The 27,833-nt window shown below is 44.8% G+C and overlaps 1 protein-coding gene across 3 annotated transcripts in view; it reads left to right on the top strand.

Moving 5' to 3' along the window:
* PHETA1 (PH domain containing endocytic trafficking adaptor 1) overlaps positions 1-26,740 on the top strand; it is a 35,862-nt gene extending 9,122 nt beyond the window's left edge. For 2 of the 3 annotated variants that reach the window (XM_069754882.1, XM_069754890.1), the window contains exon 2: positions 24,272-26,740. In XM_069754882.1, coding sequence (XP_069610983.1) covers positions 24,292-25,122 — 831 coding nt within the window. In that variant the 5' untranslated portion in view covers positions 24,272-24,291 and the 3' untranslated portion in view covers positions 25,123-26,740. Of the gene's footprint in view, positions 1-4,268; positions 4,770-24,271 lie in introns of those variants that run through there. The other variant, XM_069754878.1, reaches the window with a different exon arrangement.
* The last annotated feature ends 1,093 nt before the right edge of the window (positions 26,741-27,833 follow it).

Raw genomic sequence — 27,833 nt, 5'->3', positions numbered from 1 at the left:
TGAAGTTTGCTAGAGAGCATTTGGATGATCCAGAGGAGTTTTGGGAGAATGTCCTATGGTCTGATGAAACCAAACTGGAACTGTTTGGTAGAAACACAACTTGTCGTGTTTGGAGGAAAAAGAATACTGAGTTGCATCCATCAAACACCATACCTACTGTAAAGCATGGTGGTGGAAACATCATGCTTTGGGGCTGTTTCTCTGCAAAGGGGCCAGGACGACTGATCCGGGTACATGAAAGAATGAATGGGGCCATGTATCGTGAGATTTTGAGTGCAAACCTCCTTCCATCAGCAAGGACATTGAAGATGAAACGTGGCTGGGTCTTTCAACATGACAATGATCCAAAGCACACCGCCAGGGCAACGAAGGAGTGGCTTCGTAAGAAGCATTTCAAGGTCCTGGAGTGGCCTAGCCAGTCTCCAGATCTCAACCCTATAGAAAACCTTTGGAGGGAGTTGAAAGTCCGTGTTGCCAAGCGAAAAGCCAAAAACATCACTGCTCTAGAGGAGATCTGCATGGAGGAATGGGCCAACATACCAACAACAGTGTGTGGCAACCTTGTGAAGACTTACAGAAAACGTTTGACCTCTGTCATTGCCAACAAACGATATATTACAAAGTATTGAGATGAAATTTTGTTTCTGACCAAATACTTATTTTCCACCATAATATGCAAATAAAATGTTAAAAAAACAGACAATGTGATTTTCTGGATTTTTTTTTCTCAGTTTCTCTCCCATAGTTGAGGTCTACCTATGATGTAAATTACAGACGCCTCTCATCTTTTTAAGTGGTGGAACTTGCACTATTGCTGACTGACTAAATACTTTTTTGCCCCACTGTATATGCCTATTCTATGTGTACACATTTATTCCACCTATTCTACTGTAAGCTGTCAGTGTGATTTTACTGTACACCGCACTGAATTTCCGGCTTTTCTCTCTAACACCGCTGCGTATTTCTCGCAAGTCACACTGTTGGTCCGTGTGTAATCCGTATTTTTCTGGCCCCCATAGACTTTCATTAGTGGATTTTTTGCGCAATACGGTGACAAACGCAGCATACTGCAATTTTCTATGGCCGTAGAAGACCGTATAATACGGATCAATAAAACACGGCTGATAGGAGCTGGGCCATAGAGAAGCATTGTACCGTATGCAATCCGTATTTTATGAACCGCTCATACGTCCGTAAAACTCGCAGGTGTGAGGTCGGCCTAAGGCAAAAATTTTCGATAAAGATATACTTAGGGATTCAGTGTTTATTTCAAATGTAAAGTTACTGTATAGCAATGTATGGGTTTGCCTTGTTGAAAACGCAATTAAAGTTTAACCTCCGCTAATTTATTTTTAAATAGTGAAGTGGAAAGGAAAAATAGATTAAAAACATTCAACTTTAGAAAAAAACTACCATAGGCATAGGTATGGCAGAATATGGCGCATAAAGACTGAATCCCTAAAAAGATCCTAATGAAACTTGGAAGATAACGTTGTTGTACTAATATGAACTAATTCCAATAAAAAAAACGGAGCTCAAAACCGTTTTTCCGTTTCCAACCATGATAACACTGTAGGCATAGGTATGGCAGAAAATGGCGCATAACGACTGAATCCCTAAAAAGATCCTAATGAAACGTGGAAGATAACGTTGTTCTACTAATATGAACTAATTCCAATAAAAAAAACGGAGCTCAAAACCGTTTTTTCCGTTTCCAACCGTGATAACACTGTAGGCATAGGTATGGCAGAAAATGGCGCATAACGACTGAATCCCTAAAAAGATCTTAATGAAACTTGGAAGATAACGTTGTTGTACTAATATGAACTAATTCCAATAAAAAAAACGGAGCTCAAAACCGTTTTTCCGTTTCCAACCGTGATAACACACTAGGCATAGGTATGGCAGAAAATGGCGCATAACGACTGAATCCCTAAAAAGATCTTAATGAAACTTGGAAGATAACGTCATTGTACTAATATGAACATATTCCAATAAAAAAAACGGAGCTCAAAACCGTTTTTTCCGTTTCCAACCGTGATAACACACTAGGCATAGGTATGGCAGAAAATGGCGCATAACGACTGAATCCCTAAAAAGATCTTAATGAAACTTGGAAGATAACGTCATTGTACTAATATGAACATATTCCAATAAAAAAAACGGAGCTCAAAACCGTTTTTCCATTTCAAACCGTGATAACACACTAGGCATAGGTATGGCAGAATATGGCGCATAACGACTGAATCCCTAAAAAGATCTTAATGAAACTTGGAAGATAACGTCATTGTACTAATATGAACATATTCCAATAAAAAAAACGGAGCTCAAAACCGTTTTTCCATTTCAAACCGTGATAACACTGTAGGCATAGGTATGGCAGAATATGGCGCATAAAGACTGAATCCCTAAAATGATCTTAATGAAACTTGGAAGATAACGTTGTTGTACTAATATGAACTTATTCCAATAAAAAAAACGGAGCTTAAAACCGTTATTCGTAATTCTTACCAAAGTGATGATGGGAGAGCCTGGTGTTGATGCTTGACTTCAGTAAGGTACAGTCACACTCAGCGACGCTGCAGCGATATAGACAACGAGCCGATCACTGGAGCGTCGCTGTTTATGTCGCTGTAGAGACGTCAAACAGAACGATGCAGGAGCGATCCAGTGACGTAACGGTGACTCGCTTATTGTTCTCGCTCCATGTAAAACGTTGCTGGCGTTGTTGCTTTTGATGTCAAACATGACGATACGCGCCGATCTAGCGACCAAATGAAGTTCCGGACTTCTAGCTCCGACCAGCGATGGCACAGCGGGATCCAGATCACTGCTGCGTGTCAAACACAACGAGATCGCTATCCAGGACGCTGCAACGTCACAGATCGCTGTCGTTCTCGTTGCAAAGTTGCTGAGTGTGATGGTACCTTAAGATATGCCCCAGCCAGCATGTCCACTTACTCTGCATTCTGTGGTTGCTGGGTACTGGATGTGTGAGAGGAGGGTTTATAAACTATCTCAAGGTAAACAATATTAAGCTAGGTTCTCATTGCGTCAGGGCAATCCGTTTAGCGCTAAGCGCTAGTGGATTGCGCTAACGCAATGTCTTTTTAGGGGTCGCGTTAAATGTCCCCGCTAGCGCTAGCTGCAAGCAGCGTCCGAGGCGCGCCACAAAAGAACGGCACATCGCTAGCGCGTGCCGAAAATGGCACGCACTAGCAATGCGCTTTAACATTGCTGGCAATGGGAGCGTTAACGGACACGTTGCACGGCGTTAATTTCGCCGTGCAACGCTGTCTGTTAGCGCTCACCCGAAAACGAAATGAGAACCTAGCCTTAATATTATCTCACTCAAAACATCCCCCTCCCTCTCTCAGTTCAGGTACACAGAGAAGGGAGTTGTAAGGCTATGTGCACACGTTCCGTATTTTTCGCGGTTTTTTTCTATAAAAATGCGATAAAAACGTGAAAAAAACGCTTACATATGGTTCCCAATCATTTCAATGTAATCCGCAAAACTTGTGCAAATGTTGCGATTTTTTTTCCGCGAAAAAAAACAAATCGCGGAAAAAAAAGCAACATGTTCATTAATTCTGCGGAATCGCTGATTTCCCGCACACTGTAAAAAATCTACCATAGGTATAGACTAATATGACTAAAAAAATCTACCATAGGCATAGGTATAGACAAATGACACATAGGGTTTTAGTATTTTCCGCTGCGGAGCGCCCAGCTGGTTATACAGTGATGTGAGCGATGAAACCAATCCATGGCTTCAGTAGTGACTGCATGGTGATGTGCGGCCAGCGATTGGCTGCAGGGGTCCCGTGACTGCTGGATTCAGCATTGTCGCTCAGGAGTGGTCAGAGATTTAAAATAAGGTTCTATATGTTCGATACTCTTTGGTTATTTTTCTAGCTGCAGTTTTGTTTAAAAAAAACAAACCACAATCTGTGGTTTTCTGCAATGCTGGACATCACTTCAACATGGCTGCAGCCAATCTGTGAGCTCCGTGGCCCCGAGTGACTCCTGCTGTGTGCTCGGGCAGAGCTCAGTGATGTCAGCACTGCGGCGCTAGATCTGGGGAGGATGTGTACAGCAAAGATTGTTTGAGGGGTTTTAAACAAACTGAAGCAAGGAGACGGGAGTTCTCCAAAACCGGAAACTTTCTTAAAATACAGAAAAACGTCCTTTAAAAGCAATCTGTCACAATGTTTCTGCTTCCCATTCTAAGGACAGAGACCCTGATTCCAACAGTGTCACTGGGCCTCTTGGCGTAGTTTTGTTAATCCTTTTTATCTGCTGCAGCTCTGCTAGTCTTCTCAGTAAGGTCTGTCTAATCCCACGTGCACCGTTGACTGGCAATTTTCTGCCTGCACTTGTCATGATGGAGAGACCACAATCAATAATACCAATGACTCCATAGCAAGAGCTTATGACCGAGGACCAGCAGATGTGCAGCAGATAAGTCAGGGTTTTATCATAACTATCAGAAGGCTAGAGGAACAGGCTGGCCATGTAACGGTATTGCTGCACTTGTCTTTGAAAGCGCTACGTGTGCATGTAAATAGATTGGGAGGTGAAATCCTGCTGACAGTTTCCCTTTAAGTCTACATAACCATTGATTATACAGTGATCACGCCATGGTTACATACACAACCGTGTCTGTGTTTATTTTCTACAATCTATCTCTACGGACAGGACACCGGAGCAGAAAGCTGCTCTTTATTCTGGACAATGAATGAATACACAAGGGCATACAATGACAGGTAAGCCACAGGGAGAGAGGGCTCCATTGGTAAATCTCTGGGCACGGCCACCGTGGGTGCAAGTGCTTTTACTTTCACTTTATTAATAATCTGCATGTATGTAAAGGACTCCCCGTTGGGGTTGAGCGAAACGGATCGGTCATTTTCATAAATCGGCGACTTTTAGGCAAAGTCGGGTTTAATGAAACCCGAACCGATCCTACAGTAGGATCAGCCATGCGGTACACGATCAGAGCGCCAAAGTCGCGTTTCATATGACGCTGTCACCGCCGTTTTTCATCCAATGAAGGAGGACGCAGAGTGTGGGCAGCGTGATGACATAGGTCTCGGTCCCCACCATCTTTGAGAAGGGCATGGCAGTGATTGGCTTGCTGTCTGTGGCGTCACAGGGGCTATAAAGGGGCGTGCACGCCGACCACCATCTTACTTCTGCCGATCTGAGCATAGGGAGAGGTGTTGCTGCAGTTAGTCAGAAGCAGGGACAGAGTTAGGGAGGAAATATAAACCCCCAAACCGCTTGTGCTGGAGCGATTTTCACTGTCCCACACCTCCTTTTTGTGCAGGGACAGTGGAGGTCGTATTTTAGTGCAGCAGCTGCATAGCTGTGTGCACGGTGCTGTGCAAACCAACTGCTTTTTTTAAAGCAAAATTCCTGTTGCTCCTTTCTGCACAGTTACCTATCTTGTTTATTTGTCCACATTTTTGTGTTAAGCAGTCCTTTTTATTGCTGCCATACTTGTCCTGAGCTCATTGTAGGGAGCTTGTTATTTATTTATTTATTTTTTTTAAATACCCTGTTTCCCCGAAAGTAGGACCCCCCCCGAAAGTAAGACAGGGTGGGGGTTTCGGGGGGGTCCTCCAATGTAAGGCCTCCCCCGAATGTAAGGCAGGGTTGGGGGGGCCGCTGTGAAATGTAAGGCCCTTACCTTTGGGCCGCCGTTGTCCCCCATTGGGTCCCCAGGCTCCAGAGGTGTCCTCAGGTGCAGCTGGGCGGGTCCAGTGCTCATGGGGTTAACTCGCCGTGTTAACCCCGCAATCCGCCCAGCTCAACAGCTCATTGGCCGCCCCTGCTCCCCACGTCACCGCCGGCCCCCGGCTCGAGCGCTGATTGGCCAATCAGCTCGAGTGCTGATTGGCCCAGCAGCTCGAGCTGTAATTGGCCGCCCCAGCCCCACGTCACCGCTGTTTCCCTGCTGATTGGCACAGCGTTCCCTGCAGCACAGGCCTTCCGCACCCACAGCCGCACCGCAGAGGAAAACGTCCAGCATTTAAAAACCAAGTAGGGAAACATGTACTGTATAGGGTATGGGGCTGTGTGCAGTGGGATACGGCACTGTTATGGGGTATGGGGCTGTGTGCAGTGGGATACGGCACTGTTATGGTATGCAGGCAGAGGGTATACGGCAATTACCGTACAGTACCGTACCGTAGTGTGTACGGTAGTAACAAGATATTCTTGATACGCTACATTTGTTTTATTCTACTGTTTGGTGATGACCGACTCTTCAGCATGTTAATAAATGTTGATTTATTGGTTAAAAAGAAATTGTCATTTTTTTTTCGGCTAATGTAAGACCTCCCCCGAAAGTAAGACAGGGTGGGACTTTTTGGGGTAAAATTAATGTAAGACAGGGTCTTACTTTCGGGGAAACACGGTAATAATTCCAGCCACTTTCTGGCACGTTCATAGTGTTGTGTTATACCACTGGGCCAGAGTTGTGCTTCTGTGTTCCCCCCCCCCCCAAAAAAAAAAAGGAGATTAAAATTCGCACACAGTGTATATTCTGCTGTACTGCTAGTGTGTCATATATATCAGGCAGCCACTTTCTGCCACGTTCATAGTTTACTGTTATACCACTGGGCCAGAGTTGTGCTTCTGTGTCTCCCCCCCCAAAAAAAAAAGATTAAAATTCGCACAGTGTGTATTCTGCTGTACTGCTAGTGTGTCGTATATATCAGGCAGCCACTTTCTGCCACGTTCATAGTTTACTGTTATACCACTGGGCCAGAGTTGTGGTTCTGTGTCCCCCCCCCCCCCCCAAAAAAAAAAAAAAAAAAAAAAAGGGAGATTAAAATTCGTACACAGTGTATATTCTATACAAAACTCCCAAATACATATTGTGAGCGCACGGGGTCTGGCAGTAAATACACCAAAAGACCCCGACCTCACCAAATCAGCTCAAAACAAACCATGCCAAAAGGAGAGCAATTCAGAGCAATGATTTATAAAACAAACTTTAATTGTCATAAATAATACAAAAACATATATCAAAATATTACACTATCTAATGACTAGAGCACAGGATGAATGTCCCAGGAATGCTGGAAAAGCGCCCATCCCCCCGCTCCCCCAGATGTAAATACCCTTGTAATGGTATGCATAAGAAAAAGCACCTACACTATCCAACCAAAGTCACCCCAAAGCAGTGGGACTCTATAGTAATGCCATTAAGTATGGTGGTGGAAAAAGGGTGCTAGCACTTACCACTACACAGAGGTAGGGGGGGGCGGTCAGGCGATGGTCCCCAACGCACGTTTCGTGGCCACCAGTGCCACTTCCTCAGGGGGATGATCCCCCTGAGGAAGTGGCACTGGTGGCCACGAAACGTGCGTTGGGGACCATCGCCTGACCGCCCCCCCCTACCTCTGTGTAGTGGTAAGTGCTAGCACCCTTTTTCCACCACCATACTTAATGGCATTACTATAGAGTCCCACTGCTTTGGGGTGACTTTGGTTGGATAGTGTAGGTGCTTTTTCTTATGCATACCATTACAAGGGTATTTACATCTGGGGGAGCGGGGGGATGGGCGCTTTTCCAGCATTCCTGGGACATTCATCCTGTGCTCTAGTCATTAGATAGTGTAATATTTTGATATATGTTTTTGTATTATTTATGACAATTAAAGTTTGTTTTATAAATCATTGCTCTGAATTGCTCTCCTTTTGGCACAGTGTATATTCTGCTGTACTGCTAGTGTGTCGTATATATCAGGCAGCCACTTTCTGCCACGTTCATAGTTTACTGCTATACCACTGGGCCAGAGTTGTGCTTCTGTGTCTCCCCCCCCCAAAAAAAAAGATTAAAATTCGCACAGTGTGTATTCTGCTGTGCTGCTAGTGTGTCATATATATCAGGCAGCCACTTTCTGCCACGTTCATAGTTTACTGTTATACCACTGGGCCAGAGTTGTGCTTCTGTGTCTCCCCCCCCCCCCCCCCCCCAAAAAAAAAAAAAAAGATTAAAATTCGCACACAGTGTATATTCTGCTGTACTGCTAGTGTGTCGTATATATCAGGCAGCCACTTTCTGCCACGTTCATAGTTTACTGTTATACCACTGGGCCAGAGTTGTGGTTCTGTGTCCCCCCCCCCCCCCCCCCCCAAAAAAAAAAAAAAAAAGGGAGATTAAAATTCGTACACAGTGTATATTCTGCTGTACTGCTAGTGTGTCGTATATATCAGGCAGCCACTTTCTGGCACGTTCATAGTTTACTGTTATACCACTGGGCCAGAGTTGTGGTTCTGTGTCCCCCCCCCCCCCCCCCCAAAAAAAAAAAAAAAGGGAGATTAAAATTCGTACACAGTGTATATTCTGCTGTACTGCTAGTGTGTCGTATATATCAGGCAGCCACTTTCTGGCACGTTCATAGTTTACTGTTATACCACTGGGCCAGAGTTGTGGTTCTGTGTCCCCCCCCCCCCCCAAAAAAAAAAAAGGGAGATTAAAATTCGTACACAGTGTGTATTCTGCTGTACTGCTAGTGTGTCATATACAGTGGGGCAAAAAAGTATTTAGTCAGCAATAGTGCAAGTTCCACCACTTAAAAAGATGAGAGGCGTCTGTAATTTACATCATAGGTAGACCTCAACTATGGGAGACAAACTGAGAAAAAAAAATCCAGAAAATCACATTGTCTGTTTTTTTTTTATCATTTTATTTGCATATTATGGTGGAAAATAAGTATTTGGTCAGAAACAAACAATCAAGATTTCTGGCTCTCACAGACCTGTAACTTCTTCTTTAACCCCTTAGTGACAGAGCCAATTTGGTACTTAATGACCAGGCCAATTTTTGCAATTCTGACCACTGTCACTTTATGAGGTTATAACTCTGGAACGCTTCAACGGATCCCGCTGATTCTGAGATTGTTTTTTCGTGACATATTGTACTTCATGTTAGTGGTAACATTTCTTCGATATTACTTGCGATTATTTATGAAAAAAACAGAAATATGGCGAAAATTTTGCAATTTTCAAACTTTGTATTTTTATGCCCTTAAATCAGAGAGATATGTCATGAAAAATAGTTAATAAATAACATTTCCCACATGTCTACTTTACATCAGCACAATTTTGGAAACAACATTTTTTTTTGTTAGGGAGTTATAAGGGTTAAAAGTTGACCAGCAATTTCTCATTTTTACAACACCATTTTTTTTTTAGGGACCACATCACATTTGAAGTCATTTTGAGGGGTCTATATGATAGAAAATAATGAAGTGTGACACCATTCTAAAAACTACACCCCTCAAGGTTCTCAAAACCACATTCAAGAAGTTTATTAACCCTTTACGTGCTTCACAGGAACTGAAACAATGTGGAAGGAAAAAATGAACATTTAACTTTTTTTTGCAAACATCTTAATTCAGAACCATTTTTTTTTATTTTCACAAGTGTAAAAACAGAAATGTAACCGTAAATTTTGTTATGCAATTTCTCCTGAATACGCCAATACCCCATATGTGGGGGTAAACCACTGTTAGGGCGCACCGCAGAACTTAGAAGTGAAGGAGCGCCGTTTGACTTTTTCAATGCAGAATTGGCTGGAATTGAGATCGGACACCATGTCACATTTAGAGAGCCCCTGATGTACCTAAACAGTGGAAACTCCCCACAAGTGACACCATTTTGGAAACTAGACCCCTTAAGGAACTTATCTAGATGTGTGGTGAGCACTTTGAACCCCCAAGTGCTTCACAGAAGTTTATAACGTAGAGCCGTGAAAATAAAAAATCGCTTTTGTTTACACAAAAATGATCTTTTCGCCCACAAATTCTTATTTTCACAAGGGTAACAGGAGAAATTAGACCACAAAAGTTGTTGTGCGATTTCTCCTGAATACGTCGATACCCCATATGTGAGGGTAAACCACTGTTTGGGCGCACCGCAGAGCTTGGAAGTGAAGGAGCGCCGTTTTACTTTTTCAATGTTGAATTGGCTGGAATTGAGATTGGACGCCATGTCGCGTTTGGAGAGCCCCTGATGTGCCTAAACAGTGGAAACCCCCCACAAGTGACACCATTTTGGAAACTAGACCCCTTAAGGAACTTATCTAGATGTGTGGCGAGCACTTTGAACCCCCATGTGCTTCACAGAAGTTTATAACGTAGAGCCGTGAAAAAAAAAATCGCATTTTTTCTACAAAAATTATATTTTTGCCCACAAATTTTTATTTTCACAAGGGTAACAGGAGAAATTAGACCACAAAAGTTGTTGTGCAATTTCTCCTGAGTACGCTGATACCCAATATGTGGGGGTAAACCACTGTTTGGGCGCACCGCAGAGCTTGGAAGAGAAAGAGTGCCGTTTAACTTTTTCAATGTAGAATTGGCTGGAATTGAGATCGGACGCCATGTCGCGTTTGGAGAGCCCCTGATGTGCGTAAACAGTAGAAATCCCCCACAAGTGACCCCATTTTGGAAACTAGACCCCCCATGGAACTTATCTAGATGTGTGGTGAGAACCTTGAATGCCCAAGTGCTTCACAGAAGTTTATAATGCAGAGCCATGAAAATAAAAAATATTTTTTTTTTCCACAAAAAAGATTTTTTAGCCACCAAATTTTTATTTTCACAAGGGTAACAAGAGAAATTGGACCCCAAAAGTTGCTGTCCAATTTGTCCTGAGTATGCTGGTACCCCATATGTGGGGGTAACCCACTGTTTGGGCGCACGGCAGAGCTCAGAAGGGAGGGAGCACCATTTGACTTTTTGAGCGCAAAATTGGCTGTCGTGTTTGGAGACCCCCTGATGTACCTAAACAGTGGAAACCCCCCCAATTCTAGCTCCAACCCTAACCCCAACACACCCCTAACCCTAATCCCAACCTCATCCATAGTCCTAATCACTAACCCTAACCATAATCACAACCCTTACCCCAAAACAACCCTAATGTCAACCCTAACCATAACCCTAATCAAAACCCTAAATCCAACACACCCCTAATCCTAATCTCAACCCTAACCTCAAACCTAACCCTAATCCCAATACACCCCTAATCACAACCCTAACCTTAACCCTAATCCCAAACCTAACTCTAATCCCAAGCGTAACCCTAATGCCAACCCTAACCCTAATACCAACCCTAATCCAAACCCTAACCCTAATCCCAGCTCTAGCCCTAACTTTAGCCCCAACCCTAACCCTAGCCCTAGGGCTACTTTCACACTTGCGTCGTTTGGCATTCCGTCGCAATCCGTCGTTTTGGACAAGAAACGGATCCTGCAAATGTGCCCGCAGGATGCGTTTTTTGCCCATAGACTTGTATTGCCGACGGATCGTGACGGATGGCCACACGTCGCGTCCGTCGTGCACTGGATCAGTTGTGTTTTGGCGGAGCGTCGGCACAAAAAAACGTTCAATGAAACGTTTTTTTGTACGTCGCATCCGCCATTTCTGACCGCGCATGCGTGGCCGTAACTCCGCCCCCTCCTCCCCAGGACATAGATTGGGCAGCGGATGTGTTGAAAAACTACAGCTGCTACCCACGTTGTGCACAATTTTCACAACGTGCGTCGGTATGTCGGGCCGACGCATTGCGACGGCCCCGTACCGACGTGTGAAAGAAGCCTAACCCTAAGTTTAGCCCCAACCCTAACCCTAAATTTAGCCCCAACCCTACCCCTAACCCTACCCCTAACCCTACCCCTAACCCTACCCCTAATCCTACCCCTAACCCTACCCCTAACCCTACCTCTAACCCTACCCCTAACCCTAATTTTAGCCCCAACTGCTGTTCTCCTGCCGGCCGGCAGATGGAGACAGATGGCGGGCGCACTGGGCATGCGTCCGCCATGTTCTGCTGCCGGCGGCCAGGAGGAGCAGCAAGAGGATCCAGGGACCTAGGTGAGTATGCTAGGGTCCCCGAATCCCCCTATTTCTCTGTCGTCTGATGTGCGATCACATCAGAGGACAGAGAATTACACTTTACTTTTTTTTTTTTTTTTGCGGTCGCCGGTAAACAGTTAATTACCAGCGATCGCAAAACGGGTCGGTAATACCGACCCCAATCATGCTCTTTGGGGTCTCGGCTACCCCCGGCAGCCGAGACCCCAAAGATTCTCCCGGTGCCGGCCGGCGGGCGCACTGCGCATGCGCCCGCCATTTTGAAGATGGCGGCGCCCACCGGGAGACACGAGGAGCATCGGGGGAGCTAGGTGAGTATTGGGGGGCCACCTGGGACCCCTTTTCTCTGTCCTCCGATGTGCGATCACATCGGAGGACAGAGAAATTAAAGAGATCGCTTTTTTTTTTTTTTGCGATCGCCGGTAAACGGTTAATTACCGGCGATCGCAAATGCGGGGTGGGTTAAAAACCCCCCGAATCATGTTCTCTGGGGTCTCGGCTACCCTCGGCAGCCGAGACCCCGGAGAAAATCGGCCTCTGGGGGGCGCTATGGACTTTTTCCACAGCGCCGTTAATTAACGGCGCTGTGGTTTAAGTACCCTTAGCGGCCGCCGTTAAAAGGCGTATCGGCGGTCGCTAAGGGGTTAAGAGTCTCCTCTTTCCTCCACTCATTACCTGTAGTAATGGCACCTGTTTAAACTTGTTATCAGTATAAAAAGACACCTGTGCACACCCTCAAACAGTCTGACTCCAAACTCCACTATGGTGAAGACCAAAGAGCTGTCAAAGGACACCAGAAACAAAATTGTAGCCCTGCACCAGGCTGGGAAGACTGAATCTGCAATAGCCAACCAGCTTGGAGTGAAGAAATCAACAGTGGGAGCAATAATTAGAAAATGGAAGACATACAAGACCACTGATAATCTCCCTCGATCTGGGGCTCCACGCAAAATCCCACCCCGTGGGGTCAGAATGATCACAAGAACGGTGAGCAAAAATCCCAGAACCACGCGGGGGGACCTAGTGAATGAACTGCAGAGAGCTGGGACCAATGTAACAAGGCCTACCATAAGTAACACACTACGCCACCATGGACTCAGATCCTGCAGTGCCAGACGTGTCTCACTGCTTAAGCCAGTACATGTCCGGGCCCGTCTGAAGTTTGCTAGAGAGCATTTGGATGATCCAGAGGAGTTTTGGGAGAATGTCCTATGGTCTGATGAAACCAAACTGGAACTGTTTGGTAGAAACACAACTTGTCGTGTTTGGAGGAAAAAGAATACTGAGTTGCATCCATCAAACACCATACCTACTGTAAAGCATGGTGGTGGAAACATCATGCTTTGGGGCTGTTTCTCTGCAAAGGGGCCAGGACGACTGATCCGGGTACATGAAAGAATGAATGGGGCCATGTATCGTGAGATTTTGAGTGCAAACCTCCTTCCATCAGCAAGGGCATTGAAGATGAAACGTGGCTGGGTCTTTCAACATGACAATGATCCAAAGCACACCGCCAGGGCAACGAAGGAGTGGCTTCGTAAGAAGGATTTCAAGGTCCTGGAGTAGCCTAGCCAGTCTCCAGATCTCAACCCTATAGAAAACCTTTGGAGGGAGTTGAAAGTCCGTGTTGCCAAGCGAAAAGCCAAAAACATCACTGCTCTAGAGGAGATCTGCATGGAGGAATGGGCCAACATACCAGCAACAGTGTGTGGCAACCTTGTGAAGACTTACAGAAAACGTTTGACCTCTGTCATTGCCAACAAAGGATATATTACAAAGTATTGAGATGAAATTTTATTTCTGACCAAATACTTATTTTCCACCATAATATGCAAATAAAATGTTATAAAAACAGACAATGTGATTTTCTGGATTTTTTTTTTTCTCAGTTTGTCTCCCATAGTTGAGGTCTACCTATGATGTAAATTACAAACGCCTCATCTTTTTAAGTGGTGGAACTTGCACTATTGCTGACTGACTAAATACTTTTTTGCCCCACTGTATATCAGGCAGCCACTTTCTGCCACGTTCATAGTTTACTGTTATACCACAGGGCCAGAGTTGTGGTTCTGTGTCTCCCCCGAAAAAATGAGGAAGTCTGGTGGAAGAGGCCGTGGGCGGGGGTTGTCAGCCGGTACTGATGGTGGTGCTGCATCTGGTGGTAGTGGCAAAAGCACAGTATCACCTAAGGCTGGAGGTGTTGAGCCTGCGTCATCGTCTGGCTACACAAGGCCTCGAAGGCTCCCTTACCTGGGAGTAGGAAAACAGCTTTTAAAGCCGGAGCAGCAGGAAAAAGTTTTGGCTTTCCTTGCTGACTCAGCCTCTAGCTCTTTGGCCTCCTCTTCCCAAAGTTCAAAATGTCACAGCAGCCAGTCGTCAGTGGATGCTCCCGGTCAGGAACAAGACGTTTCCTTGTGGCCTTCTCCCAAACCAAAAGTGAAGGATGCGTCAGGCGACACAACAGGTTACTCCATGGAGCTCTTTACACATACCGTGCCTGGGTTAGAAAGGGAAATTGTACCCTGCCCATTACAAGAAGAATCGGACATGGAGTGCACTGATGCACAGCCACAGCTAGATTATGATGCTGTTCCATCGAGTCAGATCACTACATTGCCCTCGCAGTTTGCTGAGCCATTATCTGACCCTGATGAGACTATGGTGCCCTGTCCCGAACGCTATAGCACCTTACACGGTGACACTGAGGAAGGTGCACATGACATTGAGGAGGAGGAGGTGATAGATAACCCAGTTGTTTACCCAGATTGGCAGCCATTGGGGGAAGAGGGTGGCGCTGCCACTAGCTCAGAAGCGGAGGAGGGTTATCCACAGCAGCACCAATCTACATCGCAACAGCTGTCATCTGGCAGGCGCGTATCAGGCAAAAAACGTTTGACAAAACCAGTTTTAGGACAGCGTGGCCATCCTGTGAAAGTTGCACAGCGTGCAATGCCTGAAAAGGAATTCCATAGTAGGAAGAGTGCAGTGTGGCCTTTTTTTGACCAAGATCCCAATGATCAGTCAAAAGTGATCTGTAAAAAATGCTCAAAGACCTTTAGCAGAGGGAAGATTCTTAACAATTTAAATACAACGTGCATGCGTAGACATTTACACAGCATGCACTTGCAAGCCTGGACTAACTACCTAAAGTCCCGTACCGTTGGTGCACCAGGTCTGAATGAAGGTAGTCAGCACTGCAACATTGCTTCCCTCACTGTACGAGGGGCGATCCAAAAGTAATGATAATCAATACTAAACACAATGAATATTGTCAAATTATTATTTTTTTTTTTTTACATAGTCTCCTAACAAGTCTATACATTTAGTCCATCTCTTTTCTAAACTTAGAATTCCCTTAGAAAAAATTCTTGATCTTGACCCTCAAAAAAATCCCCAACAGCGGTTATCACGTCGCTATTGTTATCAAATTTCTTGCCCCGGAGGTGTTCCTTGAGCCGAGGAAAGAGAAAGAAGTCACTGGGGGCTAGATCTGGCCAATAGGGGGGTGTTCCACCCGTTCAAAGCCCGCTTCTTGAATGGTAGCCATGGCAACTGCAGCTTTGTGAGCCGGCGCGTTATCTTGGTGAAACAGCACTCCAGCCCGCAGTTTGCCGTGCCTTTTCTCCTTGATAGCCTCCCACAATCTTCTTATTTGTTCTGCGTAGTAGGAGCCCGTATTAGTGGCTCCCTTCTCCAAATAGTCCACCATAATAATTCCTTCAGCGTCCCAAAAAACGGACGCCATAACCTTCCCTGCTGAGCTTGACACTTTGAATTTCTTCGGCGTCGGTTCGTCGGCTCGTTTCCACGTCATCGATTGTTGTTTAGTTTCGGGATCAAAGTGGTGGATCCAGGTCTTGTCCATGGTCAAAAAAGTGACAAAAAATTTTCCTTGTCTGCTTGGAACTTTTCGAGATTTGCTATTGAAATGTCAACTCGTTTCTTCTTTTGCTTGTCGGTTAACATTTTTGGCACCCAACGCGCGGAGACCTTTCTCATATGCAATTCTTTTGCAAGGATTCGTTGAATACTGCCATATGAGATCCCTGTGACCTCAGCTACATGCCTGATAGTCACTCTTCGATCTGCCAATACAACTTCTTCAACTTTTTTCACGTTTTCTTCATTGAGGGACGTGGATGGGCGTCCTTCACGATGTTCATCTTCCGTCGATGTTCTTCCCAGCTTAAATTCCTTGGCCCAGCATGCAACTGTGGAATATGGAGGAGAAGAGTCCCCCAATGTTTCCACCAAGTCGCTGTGTATGTCTTTGGTAGTCATTTTTTTTCAAGCAGAGGTATTTGATGACAGCTCTGAGCTCGTTTTTTTCCATTTTGATGTTCACTCCTCGGCAGTTCATATTCAAATGAATGTAGCTCCCGGGAATCGTGGTCTATTTAAGTGATTTTTTTTTTCCTGGACTAGTGGGTACCTAAGAGAGAAGAAAACATTTTATTTTAATTTCTGTGTGCAATAGAAATAATCGATTATCATTACTTTTGGATCGCCCCTCGTAAGCCCACCGGTTAGGACACCAGCAGCAAATGTGGAGGGATCGTCGCTAGGCCACAGCAGTCAGGGAGTTAGAAGGTTATTGGTAGGAAGCACTGTATGTAGGCCAACATCACCAACTCGCTCTCAATCTGCCATGTCCACAACCACCACCACCGCTAGTTCCATCATAGTCAGCTCTCCAGTCCAGCTCACCCTAGAAGAGACTCTTGTTAGGAAACGAAAGTACTCATCCTGTCATCCGCGTACAAAGGGTTTGAACGCCCACATTGCCAGACTTATCTCGTTAGAGATGATGCCCTACCGGTTGGTTGAAAGCGAAGCTTTCAAAGCCCTGATGGCCTACGCAGTACCATGCTATGACCTACCCAGTCGCCACTTCTTTGCGAGAAAAGCCATCCCAGCCCTCCACCAGCATGTCAAAGACCGCATTGTCCATGCACTGAGGCAGTCTCAGTGGGAAGGTGCACCTCACAAGAGATGCATGGACCAGTAGGCATGGCCAGGGACGTTACGTGTCCATCACGGTGCACTGGGTTAATGTCGTGGATGCAGGGTCCACAGGGGTCAGCAATAGTGGGACAGTTCTGCCTAGCCCACGATCTAGGAAACAGTTGGCTGTAGACGTTCGCCACCCCACCTCCTCCCCCTCCAGAAGCGAAAGCTCATCCACAGAGCGCTGTCGCACGACCACTCCATCCACAGCTGCCAGTGTTGCACACGAGGTGTCCCATTACGGAACAGCTAGTGGGAAGCGTCAGCAGGCCGTGTTTGAAATGAAGTGTTTGGTCAACAACAGACACACCGCGAAAGTTCTGGCCGAGTTCTTGCAGCAAGAAACTCAGTCATGGCAGGGCAGTGTACATCTTGAGGCAGGCAAGGTAGTCAGTGATAATGGAAGGAATTTTATGGCTGCCATAGCCCTTTCACAACTCAAACACATACCTTGCCTGGCTCACACTTTGAACCTGGTGGTGCAGTGCTTTCTTAAAAATTATCCAGAGTTACCAGCCCTGCTCCTGAAGGTGCGAAGACTTTGCTCGCACATCCGCCGGTCGCCCGTACACTCCAGCTGTATGCTGAACCATCAGCGATCGCTCAATCTTCGACAGCACCGCCTAATTATCGATGTTGCAACAAGGTGGAACTCCACATTGCACATGGTTCAGAGGCTGTGTGAACAGAGGCGTGCTGTCATGTATTTGTGGGAGGAAACGCATACACGGGCAGGCAATTGGATGGCAGACATGGAGTTGTCTGGTGTGCAGTGGTCCAAGCTACAAGACCTCTGTCAAGTCCTTCAGTGTTTCGAGGAATGCACACGGCTGGCAAGTGCAGACGACGCCATCATAAGCATAAGCATCCCACTTATGCGTCTGCTAATGCAAAGTTTGACGCACATCAAGGAGCTGGCGTCTGCAGCCGAGGAGGAGGGAATCCTTGATGACAGCCATTGTCTGGTCAGGGAACTGTCCAGGATGAAGTGGCGGTCGAAGAGGAGGAGGATGATGGGGATGACTACGTATGTATGGGAGGAGGATGCTTCTCAGGGGCCACTTGAAACTGGTGGCGTTGCAAGGTCAGGTACAGGTTTCTTGCGGGACACTTGTGATGTGGATTTCCAAGAAAGTGCTCCTCAACCCAGCAGGACCAGTGAATTGACACCAGGAAAATTGGCCCACATGGCTGAGTATGCCTTGCGTATTCTAAAAAGTGACCCCCGCATTGTCAAAATGATGACCGATGACGATTACTGGTTGGCCTGCCTCCTGGATCCACGCTATAAAGGGAAAATGCAAAACATCATGCCACATGAGAACCTTGAGCAAATATTGGCTACCAAACAAGCAACTCTTGTAGACCGTTTGGTTCAGGCATTCCCAGCACACAGAGGTTGTGATGGTCCTCACACTTGCCGTAGGGGGCAACATGGCAGAGGTGCTAGAGGCGCAGAAATCCGAAGTGGCGTTGGACAGAGGGGTTTTCTGACAAGGTTGTGGAGTGATTTTTCAATGACCGCTGACACAACAGGGACTGCTGCATCTAGTCAAAGTGACAGGAGACAGCATTTGTCCACTATGGTTACAAACTATTTTTCATCCCTTATCGATCCCTCACAGGTCATTCCCCTTTGATTACTGGGCATCTAAACTAGACACCTGGCCCGAATTGGCAGAATATGCATTACAGGAGCTCGCTTGTCCTGCTGCCAGTGTGCTTTCAGAAAGAGTCTTCAGTGCTGCTGGTTAAATACTGACCGAAAAAAGGACACGTCTGGCTACCCAAAATGTAGATGATCTAACCTTCATTAAAATGAACCAATCATGGATTGCCAATTCTTTTGCCCCACCTTCCCCTGCTGACACGTAGCTTGGGTGATAAATGACTCGCTTTTGCCCTCCTCTTACTGACTTTGCCAATTCCTCCATTTGCAGCTGCTGAATGTCCACCATAGGCCATTTTTATACCTCCCTAAATGGGCTGACTCCCCCCCCCCCCCCCCCCTCCCCCCCCCAGGACCGTGGTCACCACTTGGCGCAAGCACCCGTGCAAGTGCCGTTTGCCTGGACAGGTGGGTGCGCCCACTCTACCTCTACTAAACAAAGCTGAGTTTGAATCTACAGGCTTTCGGCCTCTATCAACAATATGAAACTGAATTTGCCCTGGTTCTTGGTTAAGGCCTAGTGACGTCTGCTTCTGCCTCTTGGTTTCCTCAAAGAAACAAAGCTGAGTTTCAATCTACAGGCTTTCGGCCTGTATTTAGAATTTGAAACTGTATTTGCCCTACTAGTTTGGTTGGGCCCTACTAACAGTGTCTGCTGCTGCTTGTTGTTGTCCTCCACTGAACAAAGCAATGCTGCCTGTTTACTCCTGTTACCAATTTTTTTCTGCTTTTAGCCTCCTTTTTTATTTTGGGTCTATCTGTGTTTCCTCCTCATCCTGCCTATTACCCAGCCACTGCTTGATGGGTCTGCTGGTACATTGACCCAGACCACTACATTCCCCTTGCACTCTACACAGCCAGAATCTGACCCTGCTGAAAGTCAGGTCCCCCTTCCCGCATACTATACCACCTTACACGGGGACAAAGAGGAAGGTACATATGAAAGTGCAGGTTCCTTCATCAGGTGGGGGGGGCATACTCGTTGGCGACGTCACTGTTACTGGGCCCGTCATAGTACGCAAAAGTGTCACTGCCGGTGGGAGGCGCCCCGCCGTCAAACACAACGCCGTACTTTGAGGGGCCCTGTGTCAGTGCCAATGTGAACGAGTGGGCCCCCCTGCTTGCTCTGGATCACATCACTTGCAAAGTTGAAATACTTACCTCTCCCTGCTCCACCGCCGTGACGTATTCCACATTTCCTGGGCCCAAGAAAAAATTGAGCCAGCCCTCCCCCCCCCAACTTTAACCAAATGACCCCCAATTTTCAATACCTAACTATTATTATAAGGTTAATTACGATTGACAAGCTTAAGTAACAAGAATTGATGTTTTTGACATTAAAATGGGCTCTGTAGGTGTTTTTCTGTCCTCCACTCACTGCCGATTTTTATTCCCCATTGACTTGCATTGGGTTTCGTGTTTCAGTCGGCCCCCCGATTTTTCGCAATGATCGGCCGATTTTACCCGACCCGACTTTTGACAAAGTCGGGTTTCGCGAAACCCGACTCGATCCTGAAAAAGTAAGTCGCTCAACCCTACTCCCCGTATCCACGATCAAGGATCATCGTATCCACGATGCAAACAACTGGCTAAGACGATGGTGCAGACAACAAGGATTTGGATTCCTGGACCACGGTGTGAATTACTGGTATGATGGACTCCTCGCCAGAGACGGACTACACCTCAACAAACCTGGGAAACACACATTCGCCAGAAGACTCGCTACACTCATCAGGAGGGCGTTAAACTAGAAGAAGAGGGGACGGGAAGAAAAACATTAGACTCGAACAAAGACGACCCAGGAAAACATACTCAGAAGGGAGGTAAGAACATTTCTAAAACAATCCACAGTGAGGAGATTGGAACAAAACAAAATCCTCTAAACTGCATGCTCGCAAACGCCAGAAGCCTGACAAACAAGATGGAAGAACTAGAAGCAGAAATATCTACAGGTAACTTTGACATAGTGGGAATAACCGAGACATGGTTAGATGAAAGCTATGACTGGGCAGTTAACTTACAGGGTTACAGTCTGTTTAGAAAGGATCGTAAAAATCGGAGAGGAGGAGGGGTTTGTCTCTATGTAAAGTCTTGTCTAAAGTCCACTTTAAGGGAGGATATTAGCGAAGGGAATGAGGATGTCGAGTCCATATGGGTTGAAATTCATGGAGGGAAAAATGGTAACAAAATTCTCATTGGGGTCTGTTACAAACCCCCAAATATAACAGAAAGCATGGAAAGTCTACTTCTAAAGCAGATAGATGAAGCTGCAACCCATAATGAGGTCCTGGTTATGGGGGACTTTAACTACCCGGATATTAACTGGGAAACAGAAACCTGTGAAACCCATAAAGGCAACAGGTTTCTGCTAATAACCAAGAAAAATTATCTTTCACAATTGGTGCAGAATCCAACCAGAGGAGCAGCATTTTTAGACCTAATACTATCTAATAGACCTGACAGAATAACAAATCTGCAGGTGGTTGGGCATTTAGGAAATAGCGACCACAATATTGTGCAGTTTCACCTGTCTTTCACTAGGGGGACTTGTCAGGGAGTCACAAAAACATTGAACTTTAGGAAGGCAAAGTTTGAACAGCTTAGAGATGCCCTTAATCTGGTAGACTGGGACAATATCCTCAGAAATGAGAATACAGATAATAAATGGGAAATGTTTAAGAACATCCTAAATAGGCAGTGTAAGCGGTTTATACCTTGTGGGAATAAAAGGACTAGAAATAGGAAAAACCCAATGTGGCTAAACAAAGAAGTAAGACAGGCAATTAACAGTAAAAAGAAAGCATTTGCACTACTAAAGCAGGATGGCACCATTGAAGCTCTAAAAAACTATAGGGAGAAAAATACTTTATCTAAAAAACTAATTAAAGCTGCCAAAAAGGAAACAGAGAAGCACATTGCTAAGGAGAGTAAAACTAATCCCAAACTGTTCTTCAACTATATCAATAGTAAAAGAATAAAAACTGAAAATGTAGGCCCCTTAAAAAATAGTGAGGAAAGAATGGTTGTAGATGACGAGGAAAAAGCTAACATATTAAACACCTTCTTCTCCACGGTATTCACGGTGGAAAATGAAATGCTAGGTGAAATCCCAAGAAACAATGAAAACCCTATATTAAGAGTCACCAATCTAACCCAAGAAGAGGTGCGAAACCGGCTAAATAAGATTAAAATAGATAAATCTCCGGGTCCGGATGGCATACACCCACGAGTACTAAGAGAACTAAGTAATGTAATAGATAAACCATTATTTCTTATTTTTAGTGACTCTATAGCGACAGGGTCTGTTCCGCAGGACTGGCGCATAGCAAATGTGGTGCCAATATTCAAAAAGGGCTCTAAAAGTGAACCTGGAAATTATAGGCCAGTAAGTCTAACCTCTATTGTTGGTAAAATATTTGAAGGGTTTCTGAGGGATGTTATTCTGGATTATCTCAATGAGAATAACTGTTTAACTCCATATCAGCATGGGTTTATGAGAAATCGCTCCTGTCAAACCAATCTAATCAGTTTTTATGAAGAGGTAAGCTATAGGCTGGACCACGGTGAGTCATTGGACGTGGTATATCTCGATTTTTCCAAAGCGTTTGATACCGTGCCGCACAAGAGGTTGGTACAAAAAATGAGAATGCTTGGTCTGGGGGAAAATGTGTGTAAATGGGTTAGTAACTGGCTTAGTGATAGAAAGCAGAGGGTGGTTATAAATGGTATAGTCTCTAACTGGGTCGCTGTGACCAGTGGGGTACCGCAGGGGTCAGTATTGGGACCTGTTCTCTTCAACATATTCATTAATGATCTGGTAGAAGGTTTACACAGTAAAATATCGATATTTGCAGATGATACAAAACTATGTAAAGCAGTTAATACAAGAGAAGATAGTATTCTGCTACAGATGGATCTGGATAAGTTGGAAACTTGGGCTGAAAGGTGGCAGATGAGGTTTAACAATGATAAATGTAAGGTTATACACATGGGAAGAGGGAATCAATATCACCATTACACACTGAACGGGAAACCACTGGGTAAATCTGACAGGGAGAAGGACTTGGGGATCCTAGTTAATGATAAACTTACCTGGAGCAGCCAGTGCCAGGCAGCAGCTGCCAAGGCAAACAGGATCATGGGGTGCATTAAAAGAGGTCTGGATACACATGATGAGAGCATTATACTGCCTCTGTACAAATCCCTAGTTAGACCGCACATGGAGTACTGTGTCCAGTTTTGGGCACCGGTGCTCAGGAAGGATATAATGGAACTAGAGAGAGTACAAAGGAGGGCAACAAAATTAATAAAGGGGATGGGAGAACTACAATACCCAGATAGATTAGCGAAATTAGGATTATTTAGTCTAGAAAAACGACGACTGAGGGGCGATCTAATAACCATGTACAAGTATATAAGGGGACAATACAAATATCTCGCTGAGGATCTGTTTATACCAAGGAAGGTGACGGGCACAAGGGGGCATTCTTTGCGTCTGGAGGAGAGAAGGTTTTTCCACCAACATAGAAGAGGATTCTTTACTGTTAGGGCAGTGAGAATCTGGAATTGCTTGCCTGAGGAGGTGGTGATGGCGAACTCAGTCGAGGGGTTCAAGAGAGGCCTGGATGTCTTCCTGGAGCAGAACAATATTGTATCATACAATTATTAGGTTCTGTAGAAGGACGTAGATCTGGGGATTTATTATGATGGAATATAGGCTGAACTGGATGGACAAATGTCTTTTTTCGGCCTTACTAACTATGTTACTATGTTACTATGTTACTAAGGAATATTTGTATGAACCGGTGCTGCTGAGGTCAGTGCTTCCTCAAATCTATGAGAATTCTCTGTCGGTGTGATCAAGTGACCACATTTTCGATATTCCTCCCTCCCGAGTCACATTCCGACTAGACTGTTTGCAGCCTCACTCAATTCAGCAAGACCACCCCATCTATGTGACCAGGAATATGCATATCACATATTAGCAGGCACAGGACCGCCAGCACTGGGGGACTCACAAGTCTGCAGGCACATGGTGTCTGCGGATTCATAGTTTGTCTGGACAGCGCCTAAGGATTTCAGGTACAATGCCTCAGTGACTTTTTTTTGTGTTTTGTTTTTTTCTTCAGAAGACTGGTGTAAAACACTTTCAAAAGTTGCTAAATTTTTGTAGAACTTGAAGGTGATTTAAACATTTTCCAACTTTTTGGCAGTTTGAAGCTCCTCTACCAAATTGGGTGGTGCTGTGGGGTATGACTTGGTCCCCTACCTGTCAATTTTAGCTAAAATGCTGGCTATTCTTAAGCCAGATATGTTACCCCAGACATTTGGGCAAGGCATGTGCCATTAATAAGAGATGCAGAATTCATTAACTGTCGTGCACCTGTTACTTTGCTGCATTTGGTTCTTGAATGATGTTCATGAAGTGTGGATAACAAAACGCCAAGCTTAATAATTCGGCCCTTTTGTTTTTTTTCTTTTTTCTTGCAGAATATATACCGTGTGTGTGATTATTTATATAACCTCACAGTCGAGAAACTTTAACGAAAACATAGACTACACGAATTCTGTAACATTGTGGCAGGTCCCTATTCCTCGCCCCATGGGGGGGGGGGGGGTCTCGTGAAGTATTGATAAGAATGGATGACCCATAGTTAGTGAATTTGCAATTTAGTTCTAATTTCTTATTGTTTTTTTTAAAGGGCTCGACATTCGCGAAGACATGAAGCTAAACGAGAGGAACTTGGTGTATTACGCCACCTGCAACTCGCCAATAGACAAAAGTGGCTTCCTGTACAAAAAGGGTGATCGCAACACCTCGTACCACAGACGATGGTTTGTGCTGAAGGGTAACATGCTCTTTTACTATGAGCATCAGGAAAGCAAAGAACCCGTGGGAGCCATTATACTGGAAGGCTGCAGGGTGGAACTGTGCGAGTCTTCAGAGGAGTATGCCTTTGCCATTAGGTTTGGTTATTCCAAATCCCGTGCCTATATTCTTGCTGCGGATAGCCATGCTACTATGGAGTCCTGGGTAAAGGCTCTTTCAAGGGCAAACTTTGAATACATCAGACTTGTGGTGAAAGAACTTCAACAGCAACTCATGGAAATGCGTAAAGGCCAACCCTCTTCTAGTGGGACAACTACTTCCACCGATACAAGTCCTAGTGCCCCCTTACCAGCCTGTCCTAGTGCCCCCTTGCCAGCCTTGCCTTGCATTCAGGATAGGCCAGTTATTAAGGACAATGGCTGTGCTCCATGGAGTACCAGCTTGGCTGAATTGCCAAATGGTTTTACCTATAACAATGGGCCACACTACAAAGATGCAACATGGCTGATGGAAGGAGACTCAGTAAACCAAGGCCACCACCAGTCCTCGGATCAATCTCAACGAGTTGGTGAAAATGAACATTATGGCTTTAATGAGATTGCGGAAGACCGGTACAGTTTTACGAAACTTCATGATTTCTTTGGGGAAGAAATTAAACAACTCCGAGCACAGTGGACTAAAAGTTTCCATGAAGATTCAACACGTGTGGAAGATTCTGAGTAATCGCTGGATCCATCACTATTATAATATAACCGTCTTAAAAGCTTCTCCAGGAATCGAAAAACAGGGCTGCCTTCTTGCAAAAAAGGCACCATGCCAGTCTTCCAGTTGTGTGTAATGCTGTATCTCAGCACCAGTCATCTCAACAGAGCTGAGCTGCAGTACCAGAGACAACCTGGGGACAGGTGTGGTGCTGCTTCTGGAAGAAACCTGGTTTTCTAATCCTTTACGGAGCAGTTATGTTTCCTTCTACAAATCTTTTTAGCATGCAAAATATCAATCTGAAGTGCAGACATTAATAAGATCTGCATTATTGAAGCACAACTCTTCTCAGTTTTGGTTTTCACAATATTGCCAAGAACAAGGCGGAGATTCTAAACAAGGATTTTATATTTAAAATATTGCTTTTAAAGTTGTGGATATCTGTTCCTCTTTTTAGCACATGGATCTTTTCTATCTCATTATCACGCTGTAATCGATTGTTTACTATTATACTTGTACGTTATATCAGGGTTGGACAAAGTCCAGGAGCCAGGTATCCGGTGCACCCAGAAATTTGCCTCTGGCACTTACCTTTTATTGGTTGTTTTTCTATTGATTTCAGTGGAAGTCATTATTTTATGGTTGCAATCACGCTGGTCATTAAACTACAGTAAATGACACTTTTTTTTTATATATGTATTTATTCTAGCCCCAATTTCATGCTGGTATGGTTGTGGCAGTGACTTGTGTAGCTCTAGGTACTACAGATACTAATCCAAGGGTTTTACATCCATAAGGCCTGACATTGTGAAATATATATATTATTTACACATTAACATACTTTTGTTCTTTTATTCGCTATTTAAGATTAAGAAGCAATACTTTCGTTCCCCACCACCCTCCCCCAAAAGGGACGGGATGGTTAATGAAAAGCATGTGAATTTCTGTTACACATCTGTGACTTTATTTTAACAAAAAGTGATGATTCACAGTGAATGGCTGGATATTTTTAATTTCCCAATACGGAAGGTTTTTGTATCCGGTGCTAGTTCTGTATGATTAAAATAAAGTTTCTATAAATATAAGACTCCTCTTTACCAAAAAAGTCAGTCTGGTTAAACATGTTGTCATCCTCTAGTTACTGCATAGCTGCTGTCTCCTCTGAGTAAAGCTTTCCATATACATCTGGGGTTGCACATGACTGGTATTTTATTTTTTGCATTCACATGACAGTACTTAACAAATCTGCGCTTGGGCCACACTCCAGGACCTGACTGCTGATCTCCTGACACAAACTGCCTCCAATTTGCTTTTCCCGGTTAGGTTGGGCACTGGACTTGTGAATGAACTCTTATTATTCATTGTTGATTTGTAGAATTTGGAATTTTGGATAATTGTCGTAAGTTTGAGAACTTTTCACGACTCTTAACACGTTAAAGTGTCCGAAGAGCTAAATAAACAGTTTTTCCTTTCTGATGTCTCCTCTACATTGCTGAGATTTGGTTTACAAAGTCATGGGTGCCTAATATGCTAATTTCCCCTTCAACCATTGGGACTGTAAGATATTACTTTTTTTTTCTCCTGAAATTACTATGCTGAATCATAAGTAAGTAGCGTCATGCAGCCCCCCCCCCCCCCCCCCAAAAAAAAAAATGTAAATGCGCATAGTGTCAAAAGCATCTTTTAGAGTGATCTGGATCTACTGAGATCTCCTCACCTCCAGCTCTTGCTGTCATTACAAGGACCAGGAGAGAAGAAGAGCGGCGCTGCAGTGTTATTACATACAGCACTCTATCCCAGGCATCAGGGAATAATTCCACACTCCAATCCCTGGGATAGATCCAGAGCATTAGATGTCAAAAATGCTGCTCATACAATCATCTTTTATCACAGTTCCTCCCCGCTGCTGCTGTCTTTTGTAATTGCAGTGCCAGGAGAGCTGCAGGAGAGATGTGATGAAGATTATCGTGCAAATAGAATATTTCCATGTAAGAATAGATTCAGAGTTGTATGTGCTCGCATGATGATCTTCATTACCGCTTTCCCCTGCAGCGCTCTTCTGTAATGGCATGACAGTATCGGGAGAGGAAAGCTGCAGCTGGCAGCAGTGAAGATGATCATGTGAGCAGCATCGTTCCAAATACCTGGAATAGATTCAGAGTTGTATTTTGGAAATACTCTGCTCAAATAATCCTCTTCATCACTGCTCTTTGCTACAGCTCTCATGACGCTGTCACGTAATTACAGTCGAGGACTGTAACCGGCAGCTGTAATGAAGATGATTATACAAGCAGCGTTCGGGGACAAAACCCTGATGCCTGGGAGAAATCCAAAGCCTTGTATTGCAGTGCACATCTCCTCCTCCCTGACACTGCTGGGAGATCGGAGATTTCAATGTGATAAGGCTGGAGTCATCAGGCTTTCCAAACCCCAGTAAAAAACAAAAAAAAACCTGTTTGGATCACCTCTAAGGGTAAGTTCACACTAAGCGTTTTTTTTCAGCTTTTTTTTTCTCTGCAGCAAAACATCTCTTGTCAGAAAGAGGCTGCAGAAAAAAGAAAGCATGTTTTCCTTTCTGCAGTTTTGGCATGCTGGATTTGTCTCTTGTGCATGCTGATCAAGTTTAGTGTGTGTGCACGCACGCACGCGCACACACACACACACACACACACACTCTATTGTATTTCTCTTCCCTCTTATGATTGGGCATTATCATCCAGAGAATGTTGCAG

Source organism: Ranitomeya imitator, chromosome 1 (genome assembly GCF_032444005.1).
Source record: "Ranitomeya imitator isolate aRanImi1 chromosome 1, aRanImi1.pri, whole genome shotgun sequence".
Classification (NCBI taxonomy): Eukaryota; Metazoa; Chordata; class Amphibia; order Anura; family Dendrobatidae; genus Ranitomeya; species Ranitomeya imitator.
This window is presented reverse-complemented; position numbering and strand designations above follow the sequence as displayed.